Source organism: Gymnogyps californianus, chromosome 10, assembly GCF_018139145.2.
Source record: "Gymnogyps californianus isolate 813 chromosome 10, ASM1813914v2, whole genome shotgun sequence".
In the NCBI taxonomy this organism is placed as follows: Eukaryota; Metazoa; Chordata; class Aves; order Accipitriformes; family Cathartidae; genus Gymnogyps; species Gymnogyps californianus.
In genome coordinates this window covers 29,326,607-29,347,476 of record NC_059480.1, presented here as the reverse complement: position 1 = coordinate 29,347,476, position 20,870 = coordinate 29,326,607, and the positions used below count along the sequence as shown (strand labels likewise).

Below are 20,870 nucleotides of genomic sequence, written 5' to 3'. Positions count from 1 at the left end.
AACTAGAACTGTGTGAACATTGAGAAGCTGGAAATTAGAGGTGGGAGCAAAATGGACCTTTTGTTATAAGTTTGGGTTTCTTATGTTGTTTTGAACTTTGAAACTTAAGGTAGAAATCAGTGAAGGTGGTTTAAAGTATGTGTAGATTTCTAGTTTGATGTGAGTTGGGTAAGGGAGTTTACTGTCTTGATCTACCTCCAAAGCAGTCACTGCTTTGGTTCGGAACAAGGTGGCTCTTGTGAAATAGCGCAGCCACGTAACAGCTCTGCAGCTTTTCTCGGCTGAGTGTATTTCTTCACTTGGGAGAGGAATGCATATGGATGAGAGGAATGCAAAAATTAATTCCTCTTGCTGCAGGCTTCTATTTGACTCGTTTCTTCAGGGGAACGAGCTAAATGGCCATCACAGTCCTCCTTCGCCATGTCACCTCCGAGGCAGAGGGACTGCCCCTTACAGGATTCCAGGGGCGAGGTCGCACGGAGCAGGAGGAGTGCGGGGTACGGGGGGTGAGGAGGCCGAAGGCTTCTGGCTGTTGCCAGCCCCCATGGGTGGTGTGCGTGAGTCGCTATGGGCTGCTCTTCTCAGCTGGTCCTCTTGCAACCCGTGCATGAGGAAATGAAGGCGATACAAAGCATATTTCTCTTTGGGTCTTTTTCTCTCTGTGTGTGGTGGGGTGACAGTGGTCAAAGCTTTAGAGGACTTCTCGTTGCACTTGCAAAGCTGCTCTTGGTCAGGATGTTTTGTTGCCGCTGCACAGCAGGCATGCCGCAGTCTTCGAGCTTGGTGCTTAACCACCGGCACAAAAGTCTGTCGGAGAACTACGGCAAGCGTCATCACAGTCAGTTGGGTGTTGCTTCATTCTCTTAGGTATTTGATGAAAAGCAGGTATGTTGTGCAGTAATCTCTTACCTTTCACTGTGTCTTTATATCAGTTATGGGCTAGTAACTTCACCTTTGTAATCTCTTAACATTATTATATAGACATAAATCTTAAATGGATTTATTTTTGTTCATGGAAAAAGCCATCAGAATTCAGGTAATTAAGGAGGAGGTAAAGAAGGAATTCAGGTAAATAACTTGATTATTTAATGTCCCTCCATTCAGTGTTCATGACGACTGCATGCTCTTACGAGAACTGAAAAAATAATTGCTTTTTCAAGTCAGTGGCAAAAATGAAAACAAAGTTGGAAATCAGTATTTTCAGAACAGGAAAAAGACAAAAATATTGCTACCTTTCTTCAAAACAGTAAAAAGTGATATGTTTGAAAACAATATTTCATTTTTAAAACATCAAACCAAAATATTGACTTATTTGAAATCTTCTGTTATCTTATTCTGATGATAATACACTTTTTAGACTGAGTTGGAAAATGTTTTATTGGATACTTTAATGCTTTTATGAACCTAGCACATTTCTGGAATTGCTGCTTTGTCATGTATTCAGAAATACCGCATGTGTTATATTTCAGCTTATTTAAGTTTCAGTGAACTGTTTTTTTCAGTTCAGAGTATGAATATATTCTCATATAAGACATTTGTTTCCATTTATACAACTTACAACTCAGTAATAAACAACAGATGGAAAAACAATCCAGATTCTCTTGTATAAAATGTCTTGTGAATGCTATCTCTTCATTTTATAAAAACAGGCCAATTTCCAGTCCTATAAGCATCATTTAAAAGTATGGATAATAACAATGAAGAAATAAAAGTAAAATAACTGACTGAAGCTTAGTTAAGCGATATGAAATATAGTACTAGCTTCTGAATATTAAACCAAAAGCTGTTTAATTCCCAGTGAATCCCAGCACATGCATTCAGCACTAAACTGGAATTTTCAAATCTATTTTGTAGAGAATGGGTGAAGGTATGCAAGAGTCTCTTTGGGCAGAAAAGGGATATAAAAAACAAGTAAGCCAATTTCTCTCCCTCTCTCTCAATCGGGTTCACTGGTTGCTCATCTCTGTCAAACCCCTCCTTCCAGCTGTCTGCTGGGCAGGGATGGTTCTGGTCTGGAAACCTAAACCCGAAGCAGTGATAAGGGTAACAGCGCCGGGGCTTCTCCTCCCCTCCCTCCCCGGGGCCAGTGCCCCCCTCCCTCCCTTCGGAGCCCTCCGCAGCATGTTGGGTTTTTCCCCTGTGCATTGAACGCTCACCGCTGCTTTGCTGGTTCAGAGCTGCCCCAGGTACAGGCGAGTCGAGCAGCTCTTCAAGGCAGTGGCTAGGAAGGCAAAGATCCACGTCCTCGCTGCCCGAGGCACCCGTGCCCTGGCCGTGGGCAACCTTTGGCTTATGGCGTGTCCCCAAAAGGTGGGGTTGGTCGGGTGGGGGCAGATGGGCGCGAGTGTGTCTGCTCCCAGGGGAACTGGGGGACAGCAGAGGGAAGGCTGCTGCAGCCGGGCAGCAGGCTTGGTGCATGCTCCCTCCAGGCAGCGGGCAGCAGCAGCATGCCCGGCTTTCCGCGGCGCAGTCCCCTTGCTGGGAGCAGGTCTCCTGCCCTCCCCGGCTGAGTGCTCAACGTCCTTCTGGACCCTGCCTGTCTGGTGACGCTTTCATCTCCAGCTGGTGCCCCTTCTTGAGGCCTTGGTTCTCTCCCCTTGCAGACGTGCTGAAGTTTGGCACGTGAAGGATTTGTCCTCACCTTTGGGCAATGAAATCCTGTTTTGTCTCTGGTGCTAAGAAGTCCCGATCCCCTACGGTGAAGGGCAGGAACCGCAGCCTCTTTAGTTTACTGAGGAAAGACTGGAAGGCAATTTGATTGCAGGGGGACAAGCAATATGGTACCATGAAGCTCTTGAACTTGTTGGTATGAAATGCAGCCACTGGAGCAATGGAAAATGCAACACCAGAGACTCAGGACAACTTGCTATTGGAACGCTTCAGTTTGCAGAACAAAAGGCAGCAATTTAGCACTGAGGGTCGGATGGCTTGATAAGTCACAAAATATCCATTGCTTAAATTCTTAATGTTAATAACTATATATCTAGGTTTGGTGTGGATTTTCTTTTGTTTGCTTTAATGTTTTACATGTTAAGCTGGTTCCCAAATAGCTGTTATTTACTGCGTGTTGTTGTGTTGGATGAGGACCTGGTTACCGCAGGTGTGGTGTTGCTGCCTTCAAAGGGTATTTTCAGCCCCACGCTGTTCTAACTCTACTGATCATTTAGTCGATGTCCATCAGAGGTGTTAAAGAACAGCAGAAGAAATTTTTGCTTTTTACTACGAGGTTGCGACTTGTTTCACCGAAGGCAAACATGGACAATGTTTACTAGCTCCAGTGTTGCTTTGTGTCCTTTCCCCTTCTCCTCCGAGTCTCTGGGGGACAGTCACAGCTGATCCTTGCCCTGCTGAGAGAGGAGGGCTTCCAGAACCAGGATTTCTCACTGGGTTTTGAATGCCCTCCAGCACCGTGGTTTGGTGGAAAGGAAAACTTCCGCGGTGCTGTACTGCCTCCCGGTGACTTGTCAGTTATTCTCTTCATTCCAGTATTTTAGGGGATCGCTTTGGGGTATAGCATAACTAACTTGAGTATTTCTGCTTTTCCTTTCGTCCTGGTACGATGGCTACATCCACGAGCACCAGCAGCGGCTGGCAGAGGTGCCCGGGACATCTGGCCTCCCCCCGCTGAAGCCAGAGACAAGTTTCTGCCCTGCCAAGCTGGCTGTCCCTGGGGCTGTGGCTATTTTTTTTTCCCCTCGTCCCCTTTCAATGCCTGTGTCTCCATCCTTTAACCCCTGGAGCCCCGCCGGGGTGGATCGGGTGCCGGCAGCTGGCTGTCCCCAGCCCGGCGTGTCTGTTCCCGGCAGGCGCGGGGCGGTGGCCTGCCCTGACCCCCTGCCACCCAGGTGGGTAACCGGAGAGTGGCGAACCTGCTCAGGCACGGAGCCTGCGTGCCTCTTCCAGCCCTTGGCTGCTATTTTGGTAAGCTGTTATTCCATACCCTAGTGAAGACGTGACCCTTCGCAGCATGGATGTATAAAAACACTGCGGTCATCACAGGATCAAATTCTCTCTATCAGCGGGGGCAGCCCGGCGGGTGCTGTCACTGCCAGGACCACCCCTCGGTCCAGCCAGCGCCGCACCGGTGACGTGCCCAGCATGCGAGGTAGTGCAGGACCCCCAGGACCCAGCCTGGGCATGAACTGTGCTCAGGGCTGTGTCCGTGGGACTGGTGGGCAGGGGCAGGGGGGTCCCGGGGGGGGCTGCTCGGGGTCACCAATGCCCATCGGTGTCCCCCGGGCCAGGACAGTCACAGGTGACCGTCCTGTGTGACCCTGGAGTCGCCATCCATCATCTGCCAAACATACCCAGAGCCCGCCTGGGATATCACAGCCATTTTGACAATCAGTCTTAGGGAGTGGCATGTAGTTCATGCAAATGATATGCAAATTACCATCCCACAAACCAGCTGAAGGAAAAATTCATGGCAGGGATGGGATGAGCGAGGTGGGAAGTGTCCCTGCTGGTACGTATGGGTGACCTGCAGGAGTGGCACTACAGCTGGTAGAAGGAAGCGGCCCATGTTTTAAAACTGCAAGGATGATTGTTGTTCCAGAAGCAGAGAATTAAAATCATAGATGTGAAAGAAATGTAACGATTGATATGTAAATGTAATGAGCTTCCAGAGCTCTTGCATTTCACTGACAAAGACTCCCGCATGAGCCCATGGTTATCTTTCCAGAGTGTGACATAAGGCACTTCTGTGCTCCTGCTTTAGGGCTGTACCCTAACCCTGAGCTCGAGGATCCCAGCACAGCTGCTGAACCTACACTAACAGACAAGGAAAAAGAATTATTTGGCAATAAGTCAGATACTAATAATTTTACCCAAATTGCTCTTTTTTTTCTCTAGAAATGGATCCTATTGACACCAGCAGCCTTAAATGTGGATAAGGGGATTGTACTACAGTCTCTGATCAATTGTTTGCTTAGGTCTTACATTTTGGACTGTATTATTATTAAGGGCTGAGTTATACCAAGTTATACTCAATTATTTCCCATTTAGGCTAGACAGTACTTTTTTTGCTGGACAGCCTTGCAAATGCTTTCTGCTTTGAAGAGGTTTATTTCCTGGTGTGTTTTCCTAAAACAAGCAGTTTCCTAGGGGCCCGTCTGAGCAGAACTTGGTTGACCTGGATGATTCTTTCACAGTAATGCTGTGAGAGTGCAGTAAGTGGAAATGCAATAGGAGTGGAGGAGAGGTGAAGAGGTATTGCTGTTACAAACAGATGTAAGTTATAAGCCCACATATTTCTCCCTTCCAAACCACAGCTTGAAGATTCAATCTGATGTCGCAATACTTATTTTTAGCAGGGCTGATTTATTGAGGTAGCAGGCCAGTGTCTGAGCTAGTTCAGGCAAGTCTTTCCACGGCTGTGCGATACGCAGTGACCGGCAATCCCCACCGCGATCGCCCGTGTCACGGAGCACACGGCTGCGGCTGCAGGGCATGCACACGGCTGCAGGGGATGCTGGCTCTGCGCAGGGCTGTGCTTCCACTGCTGCTCTTCCCATTGCAGTTTTAGCCCTGGCCTTTAGTCCACTTAAGTTTACATTAAGTTTTTTCTTTCCTTATTTTCTGAAACACCAGTAGCTTGGAATACATGAAAATGCAGAAGATAGGAAGGAGGGCATGCTGCATGACTCTCTTGGTGGTACACTATATGCAGGAAGAGCAGCAAAACAAGGTTTGTTTGCTTTAGAAAGCAGAGAGTAGTGGGAGAGTACGTGATGCAACAGCAAACTGGCAGTGGTGGGTGCTGGTGCAGGGCTCTGAAAAGCGGCAGCAGTGCAGAGGCTAGACGTTGGGGTGTAACACGAGGGTAATTGCTGCATGGAATTGATCTGGATTTTAATGTTCACGTGTTTCATTTGGCACCCCGTCCCCCCGTTTGAGGGGTCTTGTGCTGTCTCAGCGGGTCCCTTCTACTGAAAGGGCTCTAATAAAATTGGCATGATACAGGCACTTCCATACTGAAGTTGATGCTTTAGGATTGCCTTGGGTAAATAGTGAATCCAATTTATTATTCTCTTTATCCAGTATCACTGTGATTTAGGGTAGGTTGCTGTGGCGGTTCACTGGAGGGCAGGAAGGCTGGCTCTGCCAGGAGATGAGGAGATGTTGGTGTCTGAAGGCTTAGCACTGTGACCCCTTGCCTAAGCCAAAGGTGAACTTGGGGCAAGGACAGTGCGTAGTATGTGCTGTAACTGCACAGCCGTCCTTCAGCTGGAGATTGGCATGGAAGAAGAGGGTGAAATGTTCCTTAAGTGCAACAAAATAAAAGACCAGTTTTGTAGTAGTTGCAGGTCTGGCCATGCCTTCGTCCATGCTATTTGCCAGTACCAAAACAGCGAGCGGTGGTCACACAGAGCAAGCTGTCCTGAGAGCTTGTGTCCCTCCTGGGGAGGGCCAGAGGGAGGACAGGGCTTCATCCTCCATTCCTCTTCACCGGGCTGTGCCTTCTCTTCCCCTGTTGCCTGAAATCCGGCTCCTTTATCTGCGTTTTGCCTCTCAGCCTCCAAAGCCAGCCCCTGAGAAATGGGCGATCTGAGCTGTAGAAAAGAGAAGATGGGGTTTGCTGGTCTGCGCGTCCAGCCCTGTGTGTACACACACGTTACTGCGTGTGTGCCCGCTGGGAACGCAGGCTCAGCCGTGCCGTTGCTTGGGCACGGGGCCACGGCAACCTCCCCTCCGTCGGGCTGGATTCACCCGCACCTCTCCCCGGCACCTGGCCCTGGCCTCCAGGACAGGCGAAGTGACGGCAGAGGTGTCTCTTCTCTTGGTTTTGTTGGAGTGGTGGCAAGAAGGTTGGGCTCTGACTCTTCTGTTGTGCTGCAGAAGGACCGACAAGGGAGAACAGGGTGTCCCGTCCCGGGCTGAGGAGGGATAGCACAGCTGGATTTTTAAAACACTTGAATATTTTGGAGGTGCCCAGAACTTAAATAAAGAAAAAGTTTGACTAAGGCCTACGCCTGCTCCTTCTCTGCATTCGGGCTGGTGACACACAGTTCAGCTTTCAGTCTTCTGTGATGCTTCGTGCTCTCTGGTCCTCCAAAGGATGCTCCATCCCCAAGGGCTGCTCAGCGTGAGAGAACGAGTGGCAGTGCTTCTTTGCAGTTGGTAAAACTTCAGCAAAAGAAATAACTCAAATTTTAATTGAGCTTTTTAGCTTTTCAGTTTATCTCTAAGGCAGGGTTCTTGGTGCTGCAGCCGTTCTTTTTACCCCTCCTTCTGTGTGTGTGCCTGTGCTTGTGGTGTTTCCTTAGTGGAATTATTATTACCCGTTCATGAGTCCACCCTGTGCAGAAGTCGTTGCCTCTGGGAGATGCATAGAAATCTCCTTAATCCTGAGAATAGTGGCAATTAAATCTGATCTTTCAAATATTAACCAGAAGCCCTGTAAAAGATTATTATTTTTTCTGCCAAACCTATTATTGCACAATGGCTTTGGTGTATTAGTACAAGACGAAGGGTGCGCTTTGCCAAAGCAGGAGGTGCTTGTTATTGCCTGAGAAACGACAGTGGGTTCCGTGCTGCCGTAGTCCGATCCCGTTGGGGATCTCTGTGAGCTGGGCTGTGTTTGAATGGCTGCAGTATGAAGCAGCAGCTAATAGCCCCTGAATATTCAGCACATCTTTTTGCATTTGAGTGTCACCTTGCGGCAGCCCTGGGTTCACAGGCCATGCTCTGTTCCTTATTTTTCAACCACCTCTTTCCTCCTGAGCCCTCCCGCTGGCTGTTGTTGCCAAATGCAGGAAAGGGGGTGATGGGGGTGTAGGAGCCTCGACGTTTAATCTGGGGTTGAAGTGCTGGCTCAGTCGGCTCCGAGTGGCTGAACGCCTTGCTGAAGAAACGTGTTTTCTTGGGAGCTGCACGGCAGAGTAACCTCTGCTCCGGGTGATCCGATGAGAAATCACCTCCTGGCCGGGACCCAAACAAAACACGGGATTAACTTTGCCCTGTGCGCGTGTGCTGGCTTGTAGCTGTTAAGAGTCAGTGAAGGCGCTTAATCCAGTCAGTCTGGGAGGAGGTGTGCCTGTAGACATGGGAGCCAAGCTGCTGTGCCTCTTCCTCGCCTCTGTCCTTGTTGCTTACTACATCTACACCCCCATCCCGGAGGACTTCGAGGAGCGCTGGAAAGTGATGCTCATCACGGCTAGCTTCAGGGCCGTCGGGCATCTGGTGAGCTTGGTGCTGGGCTTGGTGCGGGGCTGGCCTGGGGGAGAGCTATGGAGCAGAGGGCGTTCTCGGTGCCTCCATGGCTAATAGAGATATGGCAATTATATGTGTCATACATATATAATACATGTATGATAATATACTAAGTGAAGGACAGTAGGATCTGAAATTAAGCATTAAACTTACTGTAACTATGACTATAAAGACACGTAGCAAAGATTTAATTGTGCAATCTTGAAAAAAAGGACATTCAGAGATATGCAATGTGAATATGGATAGACAAATGCAAACAAGTTTATTTTGCTTTATGATCCTTTGCAGCTGAAGCACTGCTCCTTGAATTTTTCTTGTTTCAGAACCTGTATATCGAGCTTCCTTGGAAGTATTGTATTGGGTGTCAGAGAAGGGAAAACTAGAGCACTTCTTAAATACTATTGATTTTTGTGGTTTCATAGAAATCTACCGACAGAATGATCCTAAAAACTACACAAAGCTAGTTATAGGGGTGATAATGCTAGAGCATGTAGAAATTAAGCACGTGCTCTCTCTCTCTCTAACTTTCTTTAAATACCACTGTAATCTTGCCTACCAAAAAATGGTATCTAGCTAAGCAGCACAGAACCATATGTCGCAGTCTGGAAAGGCAGTGGTATTATACCCTGTCTGTAGTTATATGGCAATATTTACTGGTAACCTAGTCCTTATGTCTTTCCTTGCTATTTTTATAGATACACTATATCTCTGGCTTCTGCTTCATTTCAGTCATGTTATAGAGTAATTTCAAACATATGTAAATAATCTGTGAGGCTGCACACCATGCATAAATAACGGTGCTGTAGTTCTCACTAAACTGGGAGGTGTTTTGAATCCAGCCTGTACTTAATATACAACAGTGGCTGCAGCAGTGTAACCGAAATCTAAAAACAAGGTCAAAGATGAAGGTTTGCAAGGAGGAGGGGGCTGAGTGTTGCAGACATCTTTCTGGGTGGCTACAAACACTTTTAGACTGCTTTTTTTTTCTCCACCATAAAATATATTGAAAGGAGGGTCTAAGGAGCCAGGAGAGAGGTTTCTAGTTTTGCCTGAGGGATGCTGTTGAAAGGCTTCTCTGCTGCAGGCACAAACACCTGGGCTGTTTCCTCCAAAGTGCATGAGTTTAGGGTTTTGCCTTTTCTGTTGTCTCAGTTAAAATGCGGTGGGTGTGTGATTTTCAGAAGTCCGTGGGAGCCACCTCTTTTATGATTTTTCTGGTGGAGGCAAGGGTGCATGTTTTCTTGGGATGTCTCCTAAACACCACACTTCTGGACAGTATCTAAAAGCCACTGTCAATCTCCAGAGCCATCCCTGTGTCAGACAGCCTTTCTTTGCAGTGGAGACCTCTTGTTAGGGCTGTCCAGCCAGCAGAAGGAGGGGGGGGGTGATTTTTGTGTGTGTGCGTTTACTCAAGGACTCTTTGCTGCTTCCTTGTTTGTTTTGATCTTCTGGTTTGAGGGGTGGGAGACGAAAAAGTGGTGAGAAAGAAACTGTAGTCTGCACTTCTGGTGCGCTGCCTTGCTTCTTCCCCTCTTAAATCTCCTTTTGGAGGTAGCCTGCAAGGACGGTATGTGCACAGATAACTCACTTCCCCAGGAACACCTTGTGTCTGCTCACTCGGTCAGACCTGTAGCCTTCAGCACCGCAGTGCTCAGCAAGCAGAAGCGTTTTCTTTCAGTGTTGGAGGATTGTGTGTTTTCTCTTTAACGTGGAGTTGGTGCCTTTCGCGGCTGTTGCATTGGCTGCCTCTTAAGCCCAAGCCCGTTAGCAGCAGCAGCAGTGGTGTGCAGCAAGCGTGTTTTGTAACTGTGCTCCAATGTCATGCAGAACTCATGCATCCCAAGGGACTCTGATGAAGATAGCCTCCCTGGAGCTGCACTGGTGCAAATTAGATTTGAGATGGCTCTGAAGTGTCCTAAATACGTTCTGAGTGGTCATCCGATTGTAGGGCAACAATTTATAATCACTTAAGAGTAGGTCTAAATTTGTGGAGGGGACCCTATTTTAGTCTTTCTGACTCCCTGATGTTGGTTTGAAAAAAAAAAAAAAAAAAAAAAGGGAAATAATACTGCCACCCTCAAACACTCCTGAGCAAGAGGGTCCTCTCCAAGCTCCCAAAAGGATGTGCCAAGAAAACCATGAAATGGCGAATCTCTATTCTCCTTCATCTTTGCTTTAATATGTCTTGGGGAGCTCTCCAGCTTCGGAGCCAAATCGTGCAAGATTTTCTCCGATTTCAGGTTTCCCGGCCCGGATGAGTAACTGGTTTGAATAAAACCTGTGCCAGTCCCAGGCTGTTTTCCAAGTCTCTGCCGGGCAGGGCAGTGAGCCCTGAGGGGCTGCAGAGGCCGGCCGGAGGCTCGCGGTTAGGCCTTGCCCTGGGTTAGTCTCCGGGGGATTGCAGCCGTGCTTGGTTTCGCTGGCGTGCCCAGCCCGCGGCATGCCAAAGAGTCCGTTCGCACCCGTGTCGTTGCAGAAGGGAGGCTGGGAATGTCTCTGTTCGCGTGTTTATGTTATAATGTCTCACGTCTACATGCTGTCTAGCTGGGGAATAGCCTCTAAGAAAAAAGTGGCCAGTTTCTGTGGTGCTTAAGCACGATAATTCCTCATGTGTTTTCAGGAAGTACCATGTGCACACAGTCTAAGATAAAACGCATGAAGAAAGTATAAAGCGCACGACAACATCTTGCTTCCTAGCTGGACGTTTCCCTGGCAGCAGTTCTGTGAAAGCCTCCCGACGGTTCCTCGCTCCTTGGCCTGGCTCCTCGGAAGCAGCGAAATCCCGATTCGAGCCCTTTACGGCCCCGCTCGCAAACTGCCTGTGTCCGTGTTCGGCTGAGGGAAGGCTTCCCCTGGAGGGGTGCCTCCGTCTGAACTACCGCCCCTTCAGAGAAACAAGCTGCTAAAAGCAGTGCCAGGCGCTCTGCCTGCCGAGGCACACCCGGGGCTCCCTTCCTCATAAATAAGTTTTTGGGGTTTGGGGTTTTTGTTTGTTTTTCTTTGGTCCTTGCTGCCACGCTCCCCTTATGGAAGACGGAGAAAGAGACTGTGGAAAATGCTTTCCAAAGCACAAGGAATGCAAAACCCCAAAGCAGCTGGTTTTCCTCTTACCCCGTAACGTGCAGTAATCTCAGATCGGGGACAATGAGACTTTTCAGATGAGGGTATGATTTTCCTCTCATTTTTATATGATAGTGGCCTTGAAACCACAGGCAGTAGACCAGTGGTTTTCCGCAATGTAAAATGTCCGCTTGTGGAAAAACCAGGTCTGAGAGTATTGAAAAGCCTCAGTCCTGAAGCTGAGGGAATTCCTCCCAACGCGGGGGAGTTTCACAAGCTCGGTGGAATTACAGCAGGACTCACTTTGACCTATATATTTATTTTTTCAAGATGCTAATCCTCAGGGAAAATACAACAGCTGAGAAGTATTTATGTAAACTGTGTAATCACTGTGGATAAAAATACGCCGTTTTGGCACGCGTACGTATTTGCCTTCATTGAGCTTATGACAAGGACCTGCGTTTTCCTTCTGCGCAGCGTGCTGGTTACTGCCCGTTTGCCTTCATCTCAATTCCAAACCACAGAGGCTGGCAGAGCTCCAGGCATCGCTTGGTCCAAAGCCTTCAGAGAGGCGACTCTTAAATATGGTGGCAATCACTATCAAGTATTGTCAGTATGGTCTTAGCTGTATTCTCTTTTCTTCTGGCTTCTGAAAAAGTAGGTTATATGTAGAAGATGATTAAATAGTTGATTTAAATATAATTTAAAGAAAAAATCCTACAAAAAGCAAACAAGCAGGGTTAGATTGTATGATTTACAACATCAAACCCTGCATGCCAGATGTTATACGTTTCAAGAGGTGATTGATTAAAGTGTGGGGGTGTTTGTGTGTTTGTTTTACATTCTTCCTGGGAAGAATAAAGCATCTCTTGGAAAGCTAAACTTCTGACAGGTTCTGCACCAGGCTGGGCTATTTTATTTCTTATTAAACTCAAACCTGCTTTGAGTTTAATCTGTTTTTCACCTTCAGATAACGTGCAAGAACTTGGTTTTATTACTTAATCGTTTCTCTTGCGATGTGGTGAGGCAGTTAGGAGACTTGCGTGGGAAGTTGGGTCATGTCCCCTGTTGCGCGGGGGCAGTTGTGAAGGAGCTGAGGTGCCGGCAGCAGGCACGGGAGCCATCGGTAGCTCTCTGCAGCGCAGTGCCTGCAGCGTCCCGGCGGCTGCGCTGGTGCAGGCGGGGCGCTGACCTGGAGCCCAGGCTGCGGAAGAGACCTACACGAAATGCTGAGCATGTACGTGCAGTGCGTGCACAAACCGGCAACCCTAATGTCGATGGGCACTTCGCAACGCACTTCCCTTTCTGAACAATTGATAACACAGTGCTAGTAACTGTCATGGGAGGGTTTGCTTTACTAAGAAGTTCCAATCAGGTTAATAAACTTAGTCCTGTTGTTAATTCAGTTATCCTCCAAACCAACCATTCTGATCAAAGTTAATCAGTGCAATTACAGGGTTGTTTATGCCTGTTCAAAGAACTGTGCAGTGCCCTGAAATTTAGAAAAGTGCTTTTATTATCACAGAGTGTCGGCTCTTAATTTTTTTGGTGTTTAACTAGACTATGCACAAGAGTGGTGCACATTGAACTGAAAAGTAATACGCAAATTTGTTTGCAATTTCTTCCAATTTTGCTTGAAATGAACTGGAAATCTAAGCTCTTAGTTCACTTTCAGCAAGTCAGATAGCAAATGGCTTTCAAGCAAATTTGAAGTTGTATTTTTCATACCTTTCTATCATCTAAAAAATAAACAAAATAAAACACGCACACCCCCCAGCTATTCCTTAATATATCATTAGGAATTAGGTAATGTAATGCTCCCAAATCATGAAGCAGTCCATGCTATTTTTACCTTCTAGCTGCAAGTAGCTCCAGCAGCCCATTGCCATAGCACGCTGTGCTTAAGGAGGCTACACGCAATAGGGGTTCCTCGTACTGCCAGCATTCCACATGACTGAGATCTCACTCTACCCACAGTCGATCTCTAATGTGGCTAAATTTTTGTTTAAACAGGTATTTACACTATCTTTCACAGTATAGAAAATGAAGGCTTTATTTTCCTTCCAGTCATTGTGACATCAGTCTTTTATGTGATTTTGTTGTCCGTTACAGATTTTTAATGTGTTTTTTAGAATACATTTCTAGTATCTTAAAAGCAATGTGAGAAGTAAGTTTCTTTAAACACAGTTTAATCCAATGTAAGAAAGAAAAAAGGGGAAAAAAGCCAATGAGATTTATGTATAAGCAAACACTGTTCACATCTTTACTTGTCGCAGTTCCCCCGAGGCAGCTGTGAGGAAATGCGACCCCTCCTTTGGGGAGCGGCTGGTTTTGGAAGGAGTTGTCAGGATCTGCCTTTCTAGCACAGTCCTTAGCAAATGTCTTTAGAAATGTTTTCGCTTGGGTTCCCTCTTGTGTACCAAAGACTCAGTGTTAGCTTTCATTACACAATTTTTAAAAAATTTTATGTTCAAGGTTTAAAACAGCCTGTGAGTGAAAGGGATTCTGAAATGCTTTAATCTGCCTAAGTTGTCACAATGTCAGAGAGCCAAAGCTGCCAAATATTAATCTTTGGAGATTAATCACCTGTAGGCTTACTTGCTAGGGTTTGTTTTTTGTTTTCTTTTTATTTAGCATCTTAGAATAACTGTAATCTAATTTAGAACCATAGAATTTCATAATAAATGTTTAAAACATGAATTTCAAAGGAAACTGCTTTAGCAGTATTAAAAGTTGGCGATGCCTTGGTTCTGAACTCCCTGAACCACATCACTTTTCTTCTGTCAGGGGATTTCTTTGGAGCCCATTGGGAAAGTTTTCCCTGCCCTTTGCGTAGCTCTGCCAGGGGCACCGATGATGCCCAGGGGCACCGATGGCCTCCCCTGCTGCCTCCCCTCGGAGGGCTGCACAGGGCTGGGGCTCCAGCACTGCTGTACAGCTGGGGTGGATTCAAGATTTCTGGGAAAAAGAACCTTTTAGAAAAGTAAACCCTATGGGAGTTTTTTTTAAGACCCCCAGACTAATGCACTTACCAGGCAGAGAGAGATTAGCATCATCCTTATTTCCCCTCCTGGAGGATGCTGCTCTGGTCCCGTGAAGTCTCTCTCCAGGTCAGGGAGTCACTGGGATCGTCCTCGGTCGGCGTCAGGCTGGAGCCAGCGCTGGGCGACCGCGGTGATGCCACACCAGAGCTGTACTTCTGTCGGTTCATTCATCAGGGAACTGCCTCGCTGGCAGAGGGCTGGTGGAAATCAGAACGTCAGTGGCAGGGTTATTTTTAGCTTTTTATTGTGAAACATCAAACCAATGTAAGGAAAGGATTTGCGTGGCTCGGACAGAGCTGGATCCTCCTCGAGGATGACGGTGCAGGAATTAGCTTCAGAAGGTATAGCGGCACATGTAGTGTGATGAAATTTTGTCTTGTCTGCTGACCACGTGGAATGGACAACAAATACACGACTCAACTCTTGTTCTGCTATTCAGTAGGAGCACTTCTTCATTATATAGAGAAACATAGAGGTATGTAACTAATGGAATTGTTACATATAAACTGAAGAAATTAAACAGAGCTGGACTGTGGTAAGGTGGCAAAAATATACTTCTGCCTTTTTAACCTTTTTAACATCTCAAAGTAAAGAAAATATTTTCTTTTAGTAATGTAAGGTAATAATCTCTAAACACTGCTCTTTGGCTACTGGGGTGGAACTGATCATTAAAAATTATTGTGCAGCTTGAAGTCAATATTGCTATATCCATGTATTTGTGCCACCAGTGTCCTTGGCATCCTGAAAGTACTGGCTGCTTTTGCTTCTGGAGTTCATCGCAAGAGCAGTTATTCCTTGGTTTTGTGGTCGCTGTCTGGAAAGATGAGGAGGTCTGACTCGTTGAGCAGACCCTCATGCTGGGTATCAGGAGGTTTCAGCTGATTCTGCTTTCTTCCACATCCTCTGTTGTGTCCTTGTTCTCGTCTATGCCTGTGCTTCCAGTCGTTGGCTTAGCAACGAGAAGCGGTGGTGTCCCCGGGCTGCCTTCCAGCCACCGCCACTGAGCTTCACGTGGAAGTGATGGGCGACAAGGGAGTTGAACAGCTCAGGCTGGACAGGGTGACCGTGCGAGACAGCGACTCGGCTGACTCGGCAGCATTGGCTTAGTGACGTCTACAGCAGCTTCACAGACTCGTGCACAGTATCAAATGACTTTACGGAAACTTACTCTCTGAGAGTAACTAAGGCGGCGTTTAAAATACTGTTTTCCCTTGTCTTGGGCTTCAGGCCGAGGTTGCTGATCAGCTGGGTCTGATGCACTATATGGAGGCTCTGATGCTGATCACAGCTGCCGAGTACGTCGCACCCACGTCCGACGAAAACGTCACTGTGACGGACACCGAGTTCAGCAACGTTGCCGTCCGTCTGTACCTGCCCAGAAGGGCGTCCGATGGGCTGAGAAGGGCGGTGGTCTACTTCCACGGCGGAGGATGGTGCGTGGGACAGGCAGGTAAGCTCTTCTCTGTCAGCGCCAGGGGTCCGTATGGAAGATCTCAACGGCCCGTGTTAAGTGCTGCCTTTTGTTTTACGGGAGTTGCCACAGAGAGGGTCAGGGAACTGGTATGTCACCGGTTGAAACCGGGTGGAGGTTTTGGAAAGTCACCTGAATGCTTCTGCGAAGAGGAACGTGCTGTTGTAAATGTGTCTGTTTGCAAATGTACTGGAGTATATTCTAAGTGACTCACTTCATTTCAGGCATGAAATCCTATGATCGTCTGACAAGGTGGACTTCAAACAGGTTAAATGCTGTCGTGGTATCAGTCAAGTAAGAGATTCTCCTTCTAGATGGGATGAGGGTTTGGAATAAATTAATCTGTTTCAGTTAATCTAATTTTGCAATATCTTTTTTTTTTTTGATCGTGTGCTTTCCTGCTAGCTTTAAGTATTTGTAAACAAAAGCTGTCAAGGTTGCAGTGGTGAATTGTGGTTGGATTTTGCTATATGAAGTTGGGGGGTTAATAAAATATTTGATCCTCCAGGATAGACAGATAGTTCGCATTTCTCTGGGCACAGAAAATAATAAACATTCACCACCCAGGGCAGATGTTAGCAAGCCTTTCTCTTTATTAATAGCAGGAAGTAACACACTTCTGCTTGCCTCTAACAGTTACAGGTTGGCACCTAAATACCGTTTTCCTGTCCAGTTTGAAGATGTGTATTCGGTAACGAAGTTCTTCCTCCAGAGCAGCGTCCTCTCCCAGTACGGGGTGGACCCGGATCGGGTCTGTGTTGCAGGAGACAGCGCAGGTGGCAACTTGGCTGCAGCTGTGGCACAGCAGGTAAAAAAACCAAAAAAAGCTGGTTTGCTAGCTCAAAATTATTTTTTTTGGTCATTTCATAAACTCTTACAAAAGACTAACAAAAACCTCTGCTCAAAGCGAGCGCACCTCCCAGCTGTCTCTCGTAGTCCGTGTACGCAGGACATCCCGCAGCCTGCAGGACTGTCAGTGAGGGCTCTCAGTTTCCAGGCAAGCGAATTTACTTGAGCCATTTAATGCAGCGTTGATGCTATGATGTCCTCCAGACCTTTATACCCTAAAAAAAAAGCTCTCTGCCCTATGATTAGGGCATATATCACTCTATCCTCAAGCACATCTTGACTGGTTTAGGTATGTTGTTTGAAAAGGGAATTTTAGCAATTTGACTCTTATAGATGTAAATAGCAGCAAAAAAAAAAAGACAGCTAAATGTTCCTGTGTCACTTGATCACACACAGTTCAGTGCTTTTTGCACTTCTTGCTCAGATTTATTAAATAAAGTCAGTGCAATGTTGTTGCTCGCTTGAAGTTATTTGGATTGTAATGACTCTCACTTGGAAAGGTGAATTTGCCATGGACACTGAAGGCAGAAGATGAGGGAGAAGGTGGAAATTTATTAGTAAAGAGGGAAAAAGGATGACATATAAGAAATGTCAGTGTTCAATTCATCACATTTTATTTTTCACAGGTCTACAATGCACAGAATCGTAGTTGTTTGAGTTCTAATACCTCTGGGTTAAAAACCCCAGCAGATGGATAAGCTCTAAATTGTGTGTGAAACAATTAAAGGAGCCTCAGAAACCTGCAATTTCTAAGCTATAGGGATAGAAATTTTCTATAGTTATAGAAAAAGCATTTGCTACTACTTAGGAAAGCATAAATGCTTCAGAAAGTCTCAATGATTCAAAAAGAATATTTCCCAAGTACTGTTATCCTTCAACATAAGCAATAAAATGAAATTATATTTGATGTTTCAAGATTTTTAATACAACAAGCTGTTTTAGGTGACCTGCCTATGAATTTAGAATTTCTTTAAATTAATCTATCCTGGTTTTATTGATAATCTTATTTTGTTTATGTTGTAACACGTGTGTGTTAATTCCTTACTTTTAAGATCTTCTGTCAGTGTGGGAGAACCAACCCTTTTTAACTGACTTTTTGTAATTATTTCTACTTTCTTCTACAGCTGTTAAAGGACCCTGAAGTCGAAACTAAACTCAAAGCCCAAGCTTTGCTTTACCCTGCTCTCCAAACCCTTGACCTGAATTTGCCATCTTACCAAGAAAATGAAAACAAGCCCATTTTACCCAAGTCGCTTATGATCAAGTTCTGGAGTGAATATTTCACTTCTGATTCCTCTCTCAGGGAAGCGATGGCTTCCAACAGGCACGTCCCGGTTGAAGCGAGCCACTTGTTTCAGTTTGTAAACTGGAGCAATTGGCTGCCTGAAGAGCTGAAGAAAGATCACGTTTACTCCAGTCCTGCCTACGGAAACTCCAAGCTTGCGCAGAAGTACCCGGGGTTTCTGGATCCGAGGGCGGCCCCGCTGCTGGCGAGCGATGCCCAGCTACGCGGGCTGCCCCTCACCTACGTCCTCACCTGCAAGCATGATGTCTTACGGGATGACGGAGTCATGTACGTCGGGCGCCTCCGGGCAGCGGGCATTCCCGTCACGCATGATCACGCCAAGGACGCCTTTCATGGGACGATGATGTTTGTCTCGGGTCCAGCCGAGTTAGCCGTAGGGCACCGGCTCTTGAACAGATACATCGAGTGGTTAAATGAGAATCTGTGAGTTGAGAATGTTGCTCTAGTATGCCTGGCTCGCATTCACTGGGTGCGATCGAGGAGCGTAGGAGAACAGGAGCTATGTGAGTTTTTGGGCATGATTGCCATCTTCGTTGGGTTGCCCTGCAGTGTCTGGATTGCAGCGTTTCTCATCTTCTCTGGCAGGAAAATCAGTCTGATTCTAATCTAAGTGTTCTTCCAGTGCTGTCGTCTGAGCTCAGAACCCCATGAACCGCCGGGACTGCCCTGGGATTTCTCTCCTGGCCAAGACCAGAAGGGTTGGTGAGCCCGACCCTGCCTGCACGCTGCCTGGGCTCGCCCAAGCCCCTGGCTGGCGCAGCATGTGGGACTTGATGTCTTGCGTCGGGCTGCTTCTTCTTTCTTCCTGTCACAATGTCTTCGTATCGCAGGCTTGTGCAAACGGGCAAGGTCACTGTTTGCACGCGGGAGGTGCTCGGTGGCCACTTGCTCCCTGTCCCCTTCGGCGTGCCCCCTTGTCCCGTGGGATGCGCCGGCGAGTCCCCGCAGCTGCCGCTGTTGGGCGATGGGGTGAGCGGAGGCGCAGGGACCCGACTTCGTGAAGCACAAGGCAGCTCGTGAAACCCTGCCCGTCGCACGTGGCGGCTGGGTTTGTGCCATTGTCTTTCTCCGGCACAGCTCAAGGGAAGCACTTGAAAGCTGAGTGGGATGGCTGTAACAGTGCACATGTTTGGTTTCTTGGTTTTTGTTTGTTTTTCTTAAAAAGCATCCGTCTTGCTGGGTAATCGCTTTCTTTAATCCCTGAACTAGAAAGAAATAATGTAACAAAAGAGCACTGGATATTCATCAGATAAAGGCAGACTGTGAAGGTCCTAGCCTTACGATAGCACTGCTGTATATTTTATGCTGTACTTATTTGATAAGTTATGTATTATGTGTTCTAATTATCCTTAAAATTGTTTAGCAGTTTTTACATACGAACTTTTAAAAATAAAATTAGCTTAGTAGCTTTTTAGGCTTGAAAAAGAAACACAATTCAGCTGTCAGTCTTACACAAAACATTTATATGGAGGATATTTGTTCATTAAATATAAAGCCTAAAAATTTTGAATGATGAATGCACACATTGGTTGGCTATTGGTTTTAAACTGATCACAACATGCCACAAATGTACTTCTAGGATCCTGCTTTTTTCTTTTGCGTGAAAGATACTGAATCTTCAATAATTCTGTTGTTTTCCTGAGTGTGTGTGCAGCCTGTTTAGATGGGATGTATGTGGAATGATTGCTCTTTTTCATCTTTATTATGTTGAATATAAAAATTAAACTTGTCTTTGGTTCCAATGCAATGTACTGTTTGTCACTCGGTATCCCATTTATCGGAAAGGAATGACGAGTTGGCTTTAGTACGCACAGTAGCTATTGCAAGCAACCAGGACCAAACCCAGGGAGGTGTTGTTTTACTTCTGCTGTTACCGTTCATGTGAATACTTAGTAATGCTTGACTGTGGTTGTTGAGGAGAGAAACAGAAGTGGTTGAGTTAGGTGTATTTTATCAACAAAAGGATGCTGAAGCTTGCGATTGGGATGGAGACCAGCGGGGAGCTGAGCCTGGCTGTGGGGAGGGCTGGGCCGGGGCTCCTGCTTGCCCCAGGAGACGGGGTCAGAACACCGGGTTTGGTGTTGCAGCAGGAGCGGTCCGTTTCTCTGCTTCTGAATCCATCCCTGAGATGGCGAGTGCCTTACTGCCAGCATACCAAGTGTAAAATGTACCACAGGATTAAAAAGCATCTCGTATAACCCCCGTGCGCAGCAGCGCGATGTGTTTGCGTGTTTGCACATCCTCAGGACACGTGTGTGCTCATGCAAGCTCCCAGCGTATTTGGGAAGTTAGTTCTTGTGGTGCTCTCCATAACGCTGCCGGCAGGTCCTGGCTCTCGCCCACGGGACTGGGCTCCCGCCTGCTGGCAGCAGACATCTCAAACGAAGTTTTATTTTTCCGTCATTTGCAATTAATTAACAGCAGTTTAGTGTTCCTGAGGAAGCAGGGGTTTGGGGTTTTGCCTCAGTAACACCTTTGGTCTGACTTTCTATACGGTATCAGCGTCACGTCCATAAGAATATTCCCCGGGTAGGGTATTTCCAATGCTGTAAGTGCTAGTGGGATGAACAGAGTTGGCCTTTAGTCACTATCAGTGATCGTTTCTCTGAGTCTTACAGGCTGCTTTATTCTTTTTTTCATATAAACGGCAGAAAAAGACTTGATTGAGAGGACAGTTATTGTGTTTGTGTCGGAGGGGGACATGTACAAAGCTGGGATATAAAAGCAGGCATCCCTCAGCGGATTACACTGCTGTCACTGATATTGGCGTTGTTTGTTTTTCTTCCCTGCAGGCACTGGGACATCGCTGATAAAACGGCGTTGGTCTGAAGCGTTGGGGAAAGCTCACCCATCGCTCAGTTGGTGACAAGGACTAGCACGACAAGCAGGAGGGTGGTTGTTCCCGGCAGACTGAAGAGCTGGGCAAGCA

The 20,870-nt window shown here is 46.8% G+C and overlaps 1 protein-coding gene across 3 annotated transcripts in view; it reads left to right on the top strand.

Annotated features, from left to right (window-relative positions):
• The window catches only part of AADAC (arylacetamide deacetylase), a 48,648-nt gene extending 28,971 nt beyond the window's left edge, over positions 1 to 19,677 (top strand). For 2 of the 3 annotated variants that reach the window (XM_050902510.1, XM_050902511.1), the window contains 4 exons: positions 15,543 to 15,765; positions 16,011 to 16,080; positions 16,423 to 16,594; positions 17,760 to 19,677. In XM_050902510.1, coding sequence (XP_050758467.1) covers positions 15,543 to 15,765; positions 16,011 to 16,080; positions 16,423 to 16,594; positions 17,760 to 18,368 — 1,074 coding nt within the window. In that variant the 3' untranslated portion in view covers positions 18,369 to 19,677. Of the gene's footprint in view, positions 1 to 8,043; positions 8,182 to 15,542; positions 15,766 to 16,010; positions 16,081 to 16,422; positions 16,595 to 17,759 lie in introns of those variants that run through there. The other variant, XM_050902509.1, reaches the window with a different exon arrangement.
• The last annotated feature ends 1,193 nt before the right edge of the window (positions 19,678 to 20,870 follow it).